A 15,691-nucleotide genomic window follows, 5' to 3' on the forward strand; every position below is an offset into this window, starting at 1 on the left:
TTTTAAGAAATATGCACTTTCTGCCATTATTTAAACAACACTAAGATCTTTCCATACCACATTTAATGACTGTCAGACCTTATTTTGCTAGAAATGGAATACACTAGGTAGCTATTATTATAAAAGGAAAAATCACAATGCATAATGTAAAATGTCAATTCTCAAGGTAATATATCTCAACACTTCTGTAGAAACTGAAAACCTCAAAGATGGATAATTTAAGAGTTACAGAAAGCAAAGGAGAAGGAATTTGGAGTCAAGAGAGAGGGAGCTTCATTAAAAGGGAGGAGAAGTAGGTAACTGTGGACTAAGATTAAGTTGAACTAGTTAAAACTGACATTGGGCATAAATCTATAATGAAACCACTTTCCAAGAAGAAACAGAATTGAGAATGAAACTGAATTTTACTTATCCTTTAAAAGCATATAATTGTGAGCACAAGCAGGACAGCATCATGCACCTACAGAAAGAAGTTTTGTGCAAAAATAATGCCTTTCATGAAATTAATGAAAACTGCTAAAACCAAAACAGCTATTGCAAAAAATAGTTTGTTTTCTGGCTTTATTAGGGAAGATATTAGGCATAAACCCTTCTATTTAATTAAAACAGTCTTGATTTACAAATGCCTAACATTAAAGAAAAGCACTGCAGTATGCAGTTAATTTGAAAGGGTATATTCAAAGCTCTGGGAGTAAATTCAGGCCTTGATTCAGCTTAACCCTCAAACAAGTCCAACTTTCTCAAGGCCACTCACCAAAATTCTTTCAAACAGCATCACTACCACAATTAAAAGCACATTATTTTTAATCTTTACAGCCTTGTCCCCCTGTGCAAGCTGCCACCTGCCCCCTAGTGCCTCCAAGGTGTCTGAACAGCATTTTTAGTTACATTCAGGACCATAACCTAACAATTTTTCCAGGTGCTATTTCAAGCAGCATTCATTGGATTATCCCTGGGTTCTGCTAGTTCATAAACTCTATTATGAATGGATATATGTGGAGTCTGTGAATGGATCAATGTCTCTTACCCATCAGAGTTACTGCAGGTTCAAGCAAAGTGCAAACTAGTAAGTCAACATTTGACTAAAATGCCTAATCCACAAAATCTATAGTACTATATCTAAACAAATTGCTTCCGTATTTTAAAGCTAGGGAAAAAGTAGACTTAGAATACCAACATCTTTCAAAGTTTTATTCTTACAAATGACATAGGGTGAAAAATGAAGCATTTCTTTATAAAACAAAGAGGTATTTAAGCGTCTTCCAATACCACAATAATTTGCTACATTTCATTCAGATACAAACCAAAGCTGAAAAGACACCTATTTTATACATTTGGAAAGCTTAGCAGGCTTATAATTAACTCACAAGTCTACAAATAAGGGGATTTTTCTCCCAGTCTTCTTTGTGAAATGTGTGATACAATGCTTTAGAAACCTGGAGAACGGTGATTTAATTGCACTTAAATACAAAAAGCACTAGGAATGTGTAATTTCTAATAAGTAAGCAGGTTTCTCTTTAAGCCAACATGTCTAATTTATCTATAAATTTATGGTAGCAACGTAGATTTCAAAAGCAATAAAAAAGCTTCAGACTACACTTCTTTGATAAACGCTCCTATTAAAATTCAGAGAACTATAATTTTGTTCTCATTGTCTATGTCTTCATAACTTTGTTGTTTGTGAATGTTACTGTGTATAAACACTAAAAACAGTATTATTTCAGCAGTAAATAAACTTTTATCACTACAGTCAAACAGTGTCACTTGATTATGTACTATGGCTTTAATACATTAACTCAAATGATGACAAAGAGAAAAAACCGAAATAAATCATCCTCAGGGGTGAAAAAACCAAAAAAAATCACTTCAAGTTTTAATCCCAATTCAGAAAACCACTTAAATGAGCACTTAAATATTTCCCTGCTTAGGGGAATAGTTAGGAGTGTGCTCAGTTTTAAGTTCATGGCAGAATTACATTTCCTGAAGTTGGAAAATAAAAATGGGTATTCTGGAAGGCAGGTTAATAGTTCCCTACTTGTAAAGCAGAGCTGTAATGTCAGAGAAAAAAGCAAATTAGTAGCGCTTACTTGAAATAGTAATCTAAGAAAAAAATTGTACATGATCTATGTTTTGTTTTTGCCCAAAAGAATATTTAATTCTGCTTTAGTGCTATGCTTGGTTGGTTGATAGTGATCAGATTTTAAACGTTAACCACACAGCTGAGGTGAGCTTATAGTAGCATATAGAACAGTTGCAGCAGTTCATCTAGTGGGTGGCAATTTGTTAAAGTGATGCAATCAGTCTGCAGTCTGCCAATGTTAATAAAAATTATTCAAGGAAGAGTCCGTATTAAAAAAAAAAAATTACAATCAAATTTGCATTAGTAGACTTTCTTGTTGGATTCTCTAATGCATGCTGTGAGTCACACATACTTTGGCAGCCACTCAGTTTGATTTACTTGGTTTTGCTGGGATGGAAAGAGTGGTTTTCAAAAAGACAAAGTCTGTCAAAGGCCCTGCTTCTAACTCCTACTCCTCCATATTTCAAATCACACCTAAGTACAGTTTACTGGTATGAAAAATCAAGAGCATAATAGGAAATTTGCATTTGCATGCTTACATAGGCATAAAACAGTCTTATCAGGGCTTGCAAAAGGAACCCATTAATTAAACAATATAATGGCACAGTGGTAACATTGTTTGGGAAGCCAACATTATGAAAAGACCACCACAGTTTTTGTGTTAGGCAGTGACTTGCAAGTCAAGGAGCAGGTTCTCTTTTCGCCTGTGCTCCTCCATGGATCTTAGCACAAGATTCTTTTTGCCTTTGAAAATGAGAACAATGAAACTTACATGCGTACAGATCTCAAGATCCAAAAAGATGAAGTTATAGAAAATCCTAGCCAATGAAATCTGTATTTCTGAATGAGTTCAAAATGTCTGGTAGGTTTCATGCTACGTATCAGGAGGTTTCTACCAAAAGACAGAGTTGTGCCAGGCCAGAGTGAAGGCCACTGACTTCTCAGCATGAACCTACACAACGTGTAGAGGTATGACCAGGCATTATACAAACACACCAAAGACTCGTTTTAAAACAGCTAATGAGGCAGCAATAACAGTTCCACTAAGGCAGAACTGCCCTCAGCAAGGAGAGGCTGCTTAGACATTCACCTGAAGTCCCAGCCATGTCCTGGAGCACATGCCGAATGCAGAAACAGTCCCTTTATAAAATCTGAGCTTGCCAATTGGCTACTTAGGCGAGTGTGCAAGACCAGCAATAAGACCCCTAAATTTCAATGTAGATATACCATCTGTTCATAAACAGTGCACTTTACATTGCCAGTAACACTTAAAGAATACTTATTTTAAACTATAACTTACATTTCTCTAATGAAGTATTGCCTTTTATTTGGCTATACTTTTTTCTATCATACAAGCAAGCCAAGCACAAATTACATTAAGCTTCCTTAATTTCTACTATCCCTATGAAATCTAAACTTTAGCCCTAGAGCTATCCAATTCTACTTTACAATCAATTAATTTGAAATCCATTAATTATTTCAATGCTAACAGCAAATCATTTTAGGTGTCATTCTCAAGGTTAAATACACCCTTTTAATTCAAAAGTAATTCTGTTAAAAGGTATTTGAAGAAAAAAATTATACATTCATCCCCAAAATATGACCAAGTGATGTCATCAGCCTTGTCTGAAGCCACACAATATATTTTGTATATGTGTAAAGCTATGCTTACAGCACTTTCTCAGTCTGCCTGCAAACACAACAAATACTACATTTTGATTTCATGAGAATGCAGGAACAGGAAGATCAATGGTGGTACTGACAGCAGCAAGATTAACATGCAACTGTTGAAATGCAGCATGGTATTTAGCTAGCATCATTTTGGAAGGACACTAGCACCCAATGAAGTCAAAACCTGGAAGTAATGTTACAACATGCATTATATGCAAACATGTATCTATTTATCTGGGGAGGTTCCTTGCATATAACAAGAATTGAGAGATGAAGAAATGTAAAATGCTCCTTTGAAATAGACAAGGTTATAATCTGAAGTTCATATAAAAATAAAATAATGGAAAAGCCTTAGAAAGGCTTAAACACTGCCCTGAAGAGAGATACGGGCTTTTACTGGCCTGGCAAGACACCAGCCGTGACCTTAATGCAATCATCAAGCCCATCTATTTGCTCAAAATGTTGAAAGACTAATAGCAGATGTGGAACAAATGTTTGAGGCTCAGAAAATTGAAGTTTCAGCTGCCTACTGAGCTATGTTTTCTTGGATTCTGCATAGTCATACTGGAGGCATTCAAACTCCTCTGTAGCTTTCTTTCAGTAGAGAGATGCAGAACAGCATGACAGAGAATTCAGGTTTGGGACTCCTTTTGTAGCAGGGAGATTTAAAATATGCAATGCAATACACCCTACTGGCTACTTTCAGGGAACACTGAAGGGTATGCTTCTTGTAAGTTCTTACAAACATGTCTCAGAACCAACCATGTAGGGAACTGCACATATCTGTATAATTATCGGGGATAAGAACTCCCATAATCCAGTGAACAGTCCTTTTTTTTTATGCATAAACAGCAACACATGCATAGAATATTCTGAGTTGGAAGGAGCATTGAGTCCAACTCTTAAGTGAATGGTCCATAATACAGGGATTGAAACCACAACCTTGGCATTATTAGCACTGGGCTCTAACCAACTGATTCTGCACCATTGACATTAATTTAATTTTAGAAGTTCATCTTCCTTCAGTTAGTATGACACTTAACATATAGCTCTAACACCTGGTGAATGTTTCAGTGAGGGCATGTTGCATTCTGCCTCCATTGTGCCTCTGCATTCATGTGAGAGAATGAAAAGTAATCATCATGAAACTTTCCAATACTGGACAGTTGGGCAGTGTAAAATCACTCAAGATGCTTCCATTTCTACTTACCCACCAGGCTTATGACAGTATGAAAGACATTTAGAAGGGCTAGAAGCCATCAAGAGATCTTGGCAAATTTCCACTGTTTCTGTCACAGCTTTGTACTGGCCCACAGTGTCCATGACTGATGACTGAACAAATCATGATAGCCATTTCTTGTGCTGTTCAGTGACAAAGAGGTTTTGCTGTCTCTCTGAAAATTAGTATCACATGAAGAATGCAACATCTACCTGCAAGTTGTAGTCCTGAAGAATTTTCACTAGTGAGTCTCTCAAATTAGGAATCTCCATGCCTTCCTTAATGCGGTGGATCAAAAGAATAGGATCAACATGGGTTCCAATATTGTTCAACAAACCAGTAATAAAAGCTGTGAAAACCAAGAGGCAAAGAAATTAAGAAAAATAATCTGGCAAAATACCTGATTAAAGGCTACTTTGGTGACAAGCTGCAGGCTTTGGCTTATTCCTTGACAGTTCTCTACTAAGTGAAAACACTAGGTCTCTTTAAGAGTCTTTGTATGTTTCTCGCAGCTGTGTTTACTTGAATACAAGCCTTTGGGAAAGAGAGGAAGATACAGTTTGGCAATTTACAGAACTTCCAGCATATTCAGCAAAGTGGTAACTGAGTCTCCAGCCCAAGCTTACAAGCAAATAATGCATTTTGATTCAATAAAAAGAGCATTCAAGCAAACAGAGTGAGAAAATTAACTACCTTTTGTGGGAATTCCATTCCCAGTTCCAGGGTTTAAAAACAAATTTTCACGCACCTAACCTGATTTCAATGTGTTTCTAAACACTGGTGAGAGTGACATGATAGAAGTCTTTTGCTTTTTGAAGAGCATCTGGCTAAAAAAACACACTAGAATGATGACTCAAGGCTGTGTTTTTTCTTTAACCCCCACAACTGAGGAATATCACTAGAGTTGCTCTGCATATAGGCAGAAACTGTAACATATAGGAACTGAGAGAATTCTGTACGTTTTGAATCCCTTTTGCTCTAAAGATGTCACTGATTGTAGCATCACTTCTAGTGATGCATTCAAGTATGGGTAATTTGAGAATGCCATTCTTCTCAAGGCTTAACAGATCTGGTAACTTCTTCCTGTCAAAATTAGCAGCCAAGGGATGAAAAGATATATATTCTCACACTAATTCAACAAGACTTTCAATCCCCCAGAAAAGAGGTGCCAAGAGAGACTTTAAAGTCTTGATTTAAAGCCCTAGAAGAGGTTGCAAAAACTAATGGAGTAGATAGTTAGGAAAATTCTCTATTTTCTTAGTCATTTGAACTTCTTTGAACCTGCCTCCTTGACAACACTGATGCTTATGTTTCTGAGTCTATCCTTTTAACTTGGAGTAGCTGTTAATATAATGGATGAAAAGCAAAATGCACTCATTATTACCAATCTTACCTTTATAATCCAGAAACAAAATAAATTAGTTGTTTTGCTGAGGGGAAGAAAGGTGTGGGCTCTTCATTTTCAGAATCTCGAAGGGAAGAAGTTGTAGTAACACAGTACGCAACATTCTCATCATGCTTGCAGACTGTGTTTTGAGGCTGTCTAAAAATAAAGTCTCATTCTGCTAGATTAAAAGCACTACTGTCCCCTTGATTTGTCATTAAGGGCATAACTATGCAGAGCTTATTCAATGTTAAGCCTCCAAGTACTCATTGTGTAGCACACCCTCATGCTGCCTTGCTGCAAGTTTTATGGACAGTAGGACAGCTATGTTGTGCTTCACAAGCCAGACCACCTCCCTGACCATACATAAACGCCTTCTCTAACATACATGTGAATAATTCAGTCCTTTAATTGCAACAGCATTCCACACATGCAAGGCTTCCAGAAACTATCCTACTTACGTGGTTTGTCAATAGAATATAAAATAAGATCTTCCCAAAGTTCTCCATCATCTTGTTCCTTGGCAAATTCAATAGCTTTATCTACATCTTGCAATTCTTCCATTATCATCTTCAAGGCACTGCGGCTATTACCCATTCTGCCTGGAAGGAAAAACAAGTAAAAGAGATTATAAATGCTAATTGCTTATCAGTGTTCAGTGCTCCTTCAGTAAGAATTTTGTAAGTGTGAAGTTGACTCAAACTAATTCAACTAAGACCAAATCTAGTCTATTCAGATGTAGGAATGCAAATCAGTATAATCTGAACAAATGCTTGGAGCAGTTTGCTGGACTGGGACATGGAGGCTTTCTCAAGGATGTGTTGGGTCATTTGTGGGGTTCTGAACTGCAGCAACACCTAACATGAGGGGGAGTGTGTGTATGTGTATGGACATAAACTATAACATGAAATACCAGCTTCAAGGGCCCACATGGGCCCTCTTAATTTGCCTTAAGTATAGTGCAGCCTACACTCATGAAAAATAAGAGGAAACAGGTGGACGTAGGAGAAATTATGAACTATTCTTTTAAATAAATTCATTTGTAAATCCTACTCTCCAGTGGAATGGTCCACAAAATATCTTCTTACTAAACCAGAGATTGTTTAAAAAATGCTTACTATTCTGTTCATGACTAATACATAAACATACATATAAGTCTTCCGATGCCTCTCATTCAGAGATAGAATTCTTAGTCTGCTGAAGGAGTTAATTTACAATTAATTTCAAGGGGAAAAAAGATAGAAAGCAATATAAACAAATCTTTCACCTTAGCAAAAGATAATACTAAGCTGCTGAGATGTACTCAGAGGAAAACATTGTTTAATTTCTCCTCTCTTGTCAAAACCAACAGTATTACTCTTCTCCTGGAGATTGTATCAAAAATACCTCCCCGCCCAAGGTGTTCCCCATAGCCTCTGCAACACTTTCAGAGCCCCAGAAGAACACCAAGTAAGAAACACAGTAACAAAATATATAAAGTTAAGACATCATATCCATCCAGTGCTTTGTTTTATTTTCTAAATCATGTTATTTGGTTGCACTGACTGCATACCAACTTTGTCTCTGTGAAAGCATGTAAAACGATACTAGACAATACATTTTAACATCATAAACTTTATTAAAAGTTTAAAAGTGGTGTAATTTATCACAGTTACTTATTCTGAGTTACTTACTCAGAAGGTAGACTGTCTCTTCTACAAAGTTCCTCTGCTGGCAGATCTCAAGAGCCTTGAATTTAAGGGAAGAGAGGAGAGAAGAGAATACAGGAAACCATGTAACATGAAATTTTATTGATCACAAATGCTGCAAGTGGCTTAAAGAGATTTTTCCACAAAGTTACATTATTCATTTTGACAGGAACACAGCTCCCGTAATAGGCATTGTCAGGTCCTCTGGCCTTAATTAAGAAGAGAAACTCCATGACTTCCAAGACTCTTTTAAAAATTCTTCTCTGAAACTGAATAAATCTGGGGACAGACAGGTATTTCAGTCTGGACTATGTCAATCTCTGCCTTTAATTCTACTGGCAACTTCTTTATTCTGCCTCCAAAAGTTGGTTAATAAAAAACATTAAGGTTATCTGCTGTCAAGACTTGCTTCCTGTGGGTGGACTTATGTGGTCCCTAGTGATGGAAGTCTGCTTGACATTCATTAACAACACAAGGCTGAAGATCTCCTCAGGGTAACCAAAATGGTTTCAGGAGAGAGAGTGCCCTCTGAATTTTGTACCAAGAAGACAATGCAAAAATAATAAATATGAAAGAATATGAAGGAAGCATTTCTTGTAAATTTGGTTTAAAGACCTGAGGGCTAAGTATCATTAGCAGCTACAGAATCTGTGTGTAGTTGGAAACCAGCACAATTACCAAAACTATCAAACTGATGACCAACAAGTTAGAAGTAAAAGGAAATCGGCAGGGCTGGTATGCCATGAACGATGCCATGTCTGTTTCCAGTTTGGAAACAGAAAACAAACTCAAGATTCATAGCATTCCTGTAAAGACAACTGTTCACCAATAAAGACTTTCACACTCAGAAATCAAAACTTTAAATACATGAAGTACAACTACAAACAAAGATGTAGGTAAGAATTAACTTTTCCTTCCAATTCTCGTAATTTCAGATGGGTTACTATGAAGATTAGAGATATGAACAATGAATTTTGGGCTGGGGGTAAGTCAATTACCAACCAGATACTTCAGGTGAATAAAGGTATGAATAATACTGATAAGTTATATACACAGCTGACAGCCTTCTTCTTCCTCTCCACTTACAAGGCAAACTACAAAGCACCAGGTATTCAGTAGTTCTAGATGCTGCACATTTCCTGACTGTCATGCTCCCTCTAGAGGGAAACAGGAAACATTCCTGCTTCTCTTCCAGCTTATTTTTAAAACGTTCTCTAAACTGCACTTGAATAAAAGTGGCTTACTTCTAGACAGCACAAATTATTTCTTCTTGATGAGTTTATAATTTCATTAGAGCAATAATGAGTGGATTTTTTCAGACAGAAATTGCTTTCTGCAATTTATACACTGTGTTGGAACTTGCTTAACAGGAACTGAAAATATTGGTAACTGGGAAATTCTTAGTCCCCTTTTCATTTTCTTAGAACAAAGATCTATATGTCACAAGAAGCATTACTATATGACATGCATGGTAAAAAGTATAATTACAGAATTATTAGTAGTATCTTTTCCTCTCTCTCTTAGCTTCTTACTGAAAGAAGTTAACATTTTAACATTAAGGTTAGAATGACACATTTTTTCTAACATCCTTCTGTCTTGACTTTGGTGATTACTGCACCACACCTTCCAGAAGCTGATGAGTCTCTGACCTGTTCTCACTCATAGCCCATATCTTCAGCAAAGCAGTGCCAGCAATGAGCATCAGTTTCACACAGCATTTTCTGCACCACCCATCACTAAAGATAGGAGGATGGATGTGCAATAACTAAAACTAATTTGCCTCAAGATTAAAAAATAATGCTGGTAAGGTTTTATACATAAAACCATGATCACATGAATAATACATAAGGAGAAACTAAGAATCAGAAAGTTAAAAACAAGTAAGTCAATACTGTAGATGAAAGTTTCTGGCTGGAAACCTCTCAGTCTCACTGCCTAAACTAGTCAATCTCGTTTCAAGTAATGGTTTCAACAAATCCTAATTCTCCAATCCTAAGAAAGTATTTTCCAGTAGACAAAAAAAATGCAAAACAAGAGAGCTACCAGGAACAGTACTGCTTTTCTTTGGAATGTTAACCATGTAAAATACAATATTCAATATTACACCTGAAAACTACTCCACTGTGTCATCATTATAGCTGCATATGGATGAGCATCCTTTCACAAGGTCTGCTCTGCTCAGCCATTAACAGCAATAAATAAAAATAATAAAATACTGACCCATCTAAATGGGAAAACTTAGAATTTCCATTTGTTTCACAATAATTCAAGCAGGGGAAACAACTCAATATTGGCCTTACCTTTATGCATTTTGTAATTTAACAAGAAAGAGTAAGGAAGGAAAATAGAAAAAAAAAATATATATTAGAAGGTGGAAACCTGGTACTCTGTAAAACCCAAAGCGTATTAGCCAGAGTACAAAGACAAAATACTTTTAGCCCTGTTAGTTCAGTGACTTATATTGTATATATTATTCAAGAGAAACTTATGACCTTAGAATAAAAAGATAGAAAAACTACAGTTACAGCTACTGATTTTTCAAGATCTAACACTGACAGCTCCGAGATTTGGCAAAATGCTTGTCAATTTCTTGTAACCATAACCTATTGTTCAGTCAGGCTAAGCACTGATGAGTAGATATGCTGTAGCTACTCACCAAGTGTGAATTCAGAACTTCTGCATAAAAAATACGTGTCAATTCCTGCCCTGTGAGCTGAGAGAGGAAAGTCTCAGCTGTCATCAGCTCCGCAAACCAAACTGCAGGCGATGGTCACAAACTCAAAGGATCCCTCATATTGGCAGTAGAGGGCAGTACCAGACACAGCTAGAAATTCACAAGACTACAAGCTGCAGACCAGACATAAAAATCAAGGACCCGTGCTTAGATTTTTGGGGCTTACCTTCTCCAGTGGGCAGTGTGTGCTGTCTCTGAGAAATGGTAGTAAGTTTGGTCGATCATATTCAGCATAAAGGCTGATCTGTTTCTCATGATATCGTTGGCCTTTATGGTGGTCTCTTTTGAAAAGCTTGTGCAAATACTAGGAATCAAAAAAGAGTCAGAATTCAAACCCACTTATTCAATATTATTAATGGAATAATAGAAACTCCTGAATTGGAAGGGAACCACATAGATAATCAAATTCCAGCTCCTGGCCCTGCAGAGGACAGCCCCAGGAATCACACCATGTGCCTGACAGCATTGTCCAAATACTTCTTGAACTCTGACAGGCTTGACACTGTGACCACTCCCCTGGAGTGGGAGCCTGTTCCAGTGGCCAGCCACTATAGTGGGCAAAGCTTTTCCTAATATCTAACCCAAACCGCCCCTGACACAGCTTCATGATGTTTCCTTGGGTCCTGTCGCTGGTCACCAGAGAAGAGATCAGTGCCTGCTCTGACTCTTCCCTTGTGAGGAAGATGTAAATAGCTATGAGGACTCCGCTCAGTCTCCTCCAGGCTGAACAAGCCAAGTGACCTCAGCTGCTCTTTGCATGGCTTCCCCTCTAGACCATTCACCATTTTCACTGCCTTCCTCTGTATGCATCCCTTCTGTAAACTGTCACTCTGTCTCTTGCCTTTGCAAAGCTCTTGGGCTGTGGACTGCACTTTTCATAGATCTGCTCCCCATAATCAGATCTCTAACCCATAAATCACCTCTCCCCCAGATGAATACCTGAGCCCTATCTGTAATGAGCACCAAGTTAAACTTCCCTCCCTAATACAGCCCAAGCCCACAGTCACACATTATATACTCCACTGACAGCATGTTCAAACCAATGAGGGGTTTTTGGAATAGCAGTGTGGAGCCACAGCCTTACAGTGATACTGTAATTTTGCACAAACAAGAACAATCCAACAGTGTATAGAAGTTACAGCTCCAGAAAGACAAGCAATTCACTTTCTCTATGGATCAGCAAAACATATTTTAGAGCTGCACCCACCAACCAACCCCAATTTTGGGTAGGGAAAAAGGAGGAATAATAGCAAGAAGTTATTGACCAGAAAAGACAAGTGCCTACAATGCAGTAAGGAGGAATATGTTAATAAGGACGCAGTATGTTATCAAATTCTCACAGGTACACATTTTAAGATCATTTAACTACTGTAAAGATTCTATGGCCATGCTAAAGGGCAAATTGGCAGAAGTAGCTACATTGGCTCTGATGACTTATGACATTTGAGTTCAGGTGCACTTTGACAGGATAAACACACCATAAAAGAGATTTCCAGCAAAGAGTTTATTCAGCTCAACTTGAAATCAGCAGAATATAGGAATACTTACCACGTGCTGTAACTCAGGCCTGTTTTCTAATTCTTCGACAACTCTGTCAATCTGAAAGAAAACAAACCTGTGATAAACATCCCATTTACAAGACTGAAAGAAGGACAGGTAATACAAGCTAGCATTGAACTGCCATGCCATGAATTTTTTATACTCACAGAAATTTTATCTTCATTATCCAAAAGCATGTCTACCGCTTTCTACAACAGAGAAAGAGAAATCAAGTAGGGAACAGGTACACACATTTTCTCACACTCTATATAGTATTATGCTTATCCACTGATGGGTGTCAGATGGATATTGCAGACCTACTCTTTTCAGCAACAGAAATTCAGAGAGCAATTTACATAACATCAGCATACCCTGAAAGTACAGCATTACAGTATTCTTCCAGAGTATTTCTCCTAAGTTTCCTCACTAATAGCAATAAATGCTGTGCACATACACTGCAGGTGAAGTATGCCCACTGAATCATCGTCAGTCACAAAAAGCCACTGCCAAATGAGGTAGAAATACTATTTTTCCATTTCAAAAGGGAACTGCAGGGTGATGGCTATGCAAGAAACACACAGTTCAACCTGCCTTACAACTGGATTCCTCCAAACTACCTGCACAGCAATACCTTTAATCAGGAAGACAAGAGCATGTAAGCCAAGAGGCCACCAGGATTCAGGTTCTGCTTCCTCTTTCAAGAGCAAAATTTTACTTCACTTTCAAAAAATAACACAGATTCCTGATATGATTTATTCTGTGGGATTAAAAAAAATTATACTTTTTTTCTCCATGTAGTTTAGAATGGGCATACTGAAGATCATCACATACAGTAGAGATGGCTCCATATTTTAGCTCCAGTGCTTAAACAACTATTGCACTGAAAAAAGAGCAGATCTACTTGGTTATCTTCCCAGTGATCATATCAAAACTCATTTGCTTGGGTTTTATAGCCAGCTGGAAAGAAAGAAGACAGAATTCAGCACGGAATAAATACTTCCTGATTTTTGGAACTTAGGTTAATAACCTTGCAAACTTTCAGTAGCAGATTAATTGACTGTGGTGAAAGGAAAATGGCAAGTACATTTAATATATGCCTAAATAAATTCATTATCTCCTTTCTTTGACTTATTAATACTACTAGTTGATTCAATATACGGAAAGAATAACATGGTCAAATGATACTCTGTGTGAAATGATATTTAATGTTGTGACTGGAGAATCACAACAATGATCTCGAATCTAGCACTTTTGTCACTGAGAGTGACAAATGGAAACGGAAAGGAAATACAAAGGAAAAAAATAATCCTTGGGTCAATTACTTTGCAGTCTAGGCAAACAATCTTTCTTATCTCAGAATGTATCCAGAAGCAGCAAACACACTCTCTGCCTCAACACTAGCTCATTTATTTTTAATCTGTTAAAATATATGTAGTGGAAAGTGAATATAAAATCATTAAGATCACCTCTGAATCAAAATCCATGAGCAGAACAATTTTGTCTCTGATAGAACTGAAGAGATTGTGCTTATGGATCAACTGGAAGACATCTTTGTGCCTCAGAGTTAGGTAGATTTCTAGGGCTCTGCCATAGCGCTGATCGTAAGTATACCTGATAAAAACAGATTATAATACATGTAATGTTACATACCTAAGTGTAGAAAAATCACCTATGAGAGAAAATATAAACATACTCTAGTATGTGAAACATTTTAGGATACTACTTGATTTTATAAATATCTAAATAGAGCTGTGATTCATTTTTGTTAAAGGGAAATAAACATCAGGCAACATTAATTTCACCTCCATTTATATTGGCCTTCATTTGTGTTCTGACCTGTGGTTTTCTGCATTTTTATTTTTCATTTTCAGCTCACGGGGAAGACACACAAAATGCTAGCCTTTCAATTCTTGGAAACCGATTGGAACACTCTTCAGAGCTAAAAAACATTGTTCTTTTAAAACTTTGGGGCAGATTGTAACATAGTAATAGACAGCAATTCTTCTTTCTTCAAAGAAGCAGTATGAAAATAACACAGTGATCAGGCTGAGAAAATCAAAGAGCTTTATCCCTGTACAAAGTGACCTAGAACCAGATCAGTTTTGGCACATTTTCCAATCACTTATTTCCAGCCATGCAGTAAACCTAAATGTACTACTACTTAAATAGTGGGCAAAACCCCTCACCATTTTATTTTCCCGTGGGTAATTCTGAAATGCACACTTCACAGAAGAGGTTTCCTCTGACAGCATGAAGAGGAATGCTAGCTATTTACTTTGGAAAGAGGAGTAGAAAATCCAATCTCATGCTTAACAATTTGCTTTCATACTCAATGTGAACTTTACAAAGAAGGGTAAAGAATTGCTAAGGTGTGCAATCAACAGAGTGGAGAGGAAAGAAAGCCAATACTCTGTAGACTACAGCAAAGAAGATTTCTGTTAAGAGAGCTAAGCAAATATGGATAAACTACAGCACCCTATTTTAAGTGCACTTTTTGTAACAGGAAATGAAAACTGTACTCACAATTCTGCAAGTGTTTGTAGCAAAGTCCTGTTCTGTGGATCTTTCTTCAGGTGATCCACTACAGCTTGAACTATGATTGTGTTGTTGTACAGATCTCCAGGCCACTCTTTTATTAGGGTTGCAAACCCCTAAAAATGTAAGAGATTGTAACAGAAATAGAAAGAATAGCCTAAGGAGCATTTCAAAACATCAAAGCTTCAGCTAAGCCTCTGAGATGACACCTGCTGTGCTTAACCTTTAAGGAACTTTCATGTGCCCACAGACATGTACAGTGCAGAACACAGATTTTTCCTTCTTAGGGCAACGTTATTAAGATTCATGAAGCTGAGTCTCTTTCAGGTGCTGTAGGCTTTGTGCATCACCTCAACCACTTATGCTACATTAAACAAACTAAAAGTAACAGTCTAATAAATAATCAATCTCACAGTATTTCATGCTCTGAAGAACATTCTATTTATTCTCTTAAAATTAATATTCAACTATTAAATATTTTCATTATTGTGGAACTGTCCACTGATAATCTGCTTGAATACATCTGAGAATTTGCTGTCAGAATTCTACATTGCTAAGGATATTTGGCTGGCAATAACTATTGGACACATTGATGTGAACACATCAGGCTGCAGTACCTCATAGTCACTTTCCAAAAATTCATGCAGGACCATTTCGTAGATCAGAGGTTTCAAAACTGGATCTCGTCTTGGCAAGTAACGACTAATTGCCTATTGGAACAAAGAGAACAAAGTGTCAGACAGGGAATGACATGTAACATCCTGGTATACTGATAGAAAAAAAAATTGTTGTGAAACAAAAGAATAAAGCTATAAGCAAAACATGGCCCCTGGTCATCACC

General features: G+C 37.1%; 1 protein-coding gene across 3 annotated transcripts in view; it reads right to left on the minus strand.

The window, feature by feature from the left end:
• Window positions 1-15,691, minus strand: part of VPS41 (VPS41 subunit of HOPS complex) — a 113,560-nt gene that overhangs the window by 8,441 nt on the left and 89,428 nt on the right. For all 3 annotated transcript variants that reach the window (XM_019285710.3, XM_010398619.3, XM_019285711.2), the window contains exons 17-25: window positions 15,468-15,560; window positions 14,839-14,966; window positions 13,782-13,926; window positions 12,483-12,524; window positions 12,325-12,375; window positions 10,943-11,080; window positions 8,028-8,082; window positions 6,816-6,956; window positions 5,183-5,319 (exon numbers count right to left, since the gene is read on the minus strand). In XM_019285710.3, the coding sequence (XP_019141255.1) occupies window positions 5,183-5,319; window positions 6,816-6,956; window positions 8,028-8,082; window positions 10,943-11,080; window positions 12,325-12,375; window positions 12,483-12,524; window positions 13,782-13,926; window positions 14,839-14,966; window positions 15,468-15,560 (930 nt within the window). The remainder of the gene's footprint in view (window positions 1-5,182; window positions 5,320-6,815; window positions 6,957-8,027; window positions 8,083-10,942; window positions 11,081-12,324; window positions 12,376-12,482; window positions 12,525-13,781; window positions 13,927-14,838; window positions 14,967-15,467; window positions 15,561-15,691) is intronic.

Source organism: Corvus cornix, chromosome 2, assembly GCF_000738735.6.
Source record: "Corvus cornix cornix isolate S_Up_H32 chromosome 2, ASM73873v5, whole genome shotgun sequence".
NCBI lineage: Eukaryota > Metazoa > Chordata > Aves > Passeriformes > Corvidae > Corvus > Corvus cornix.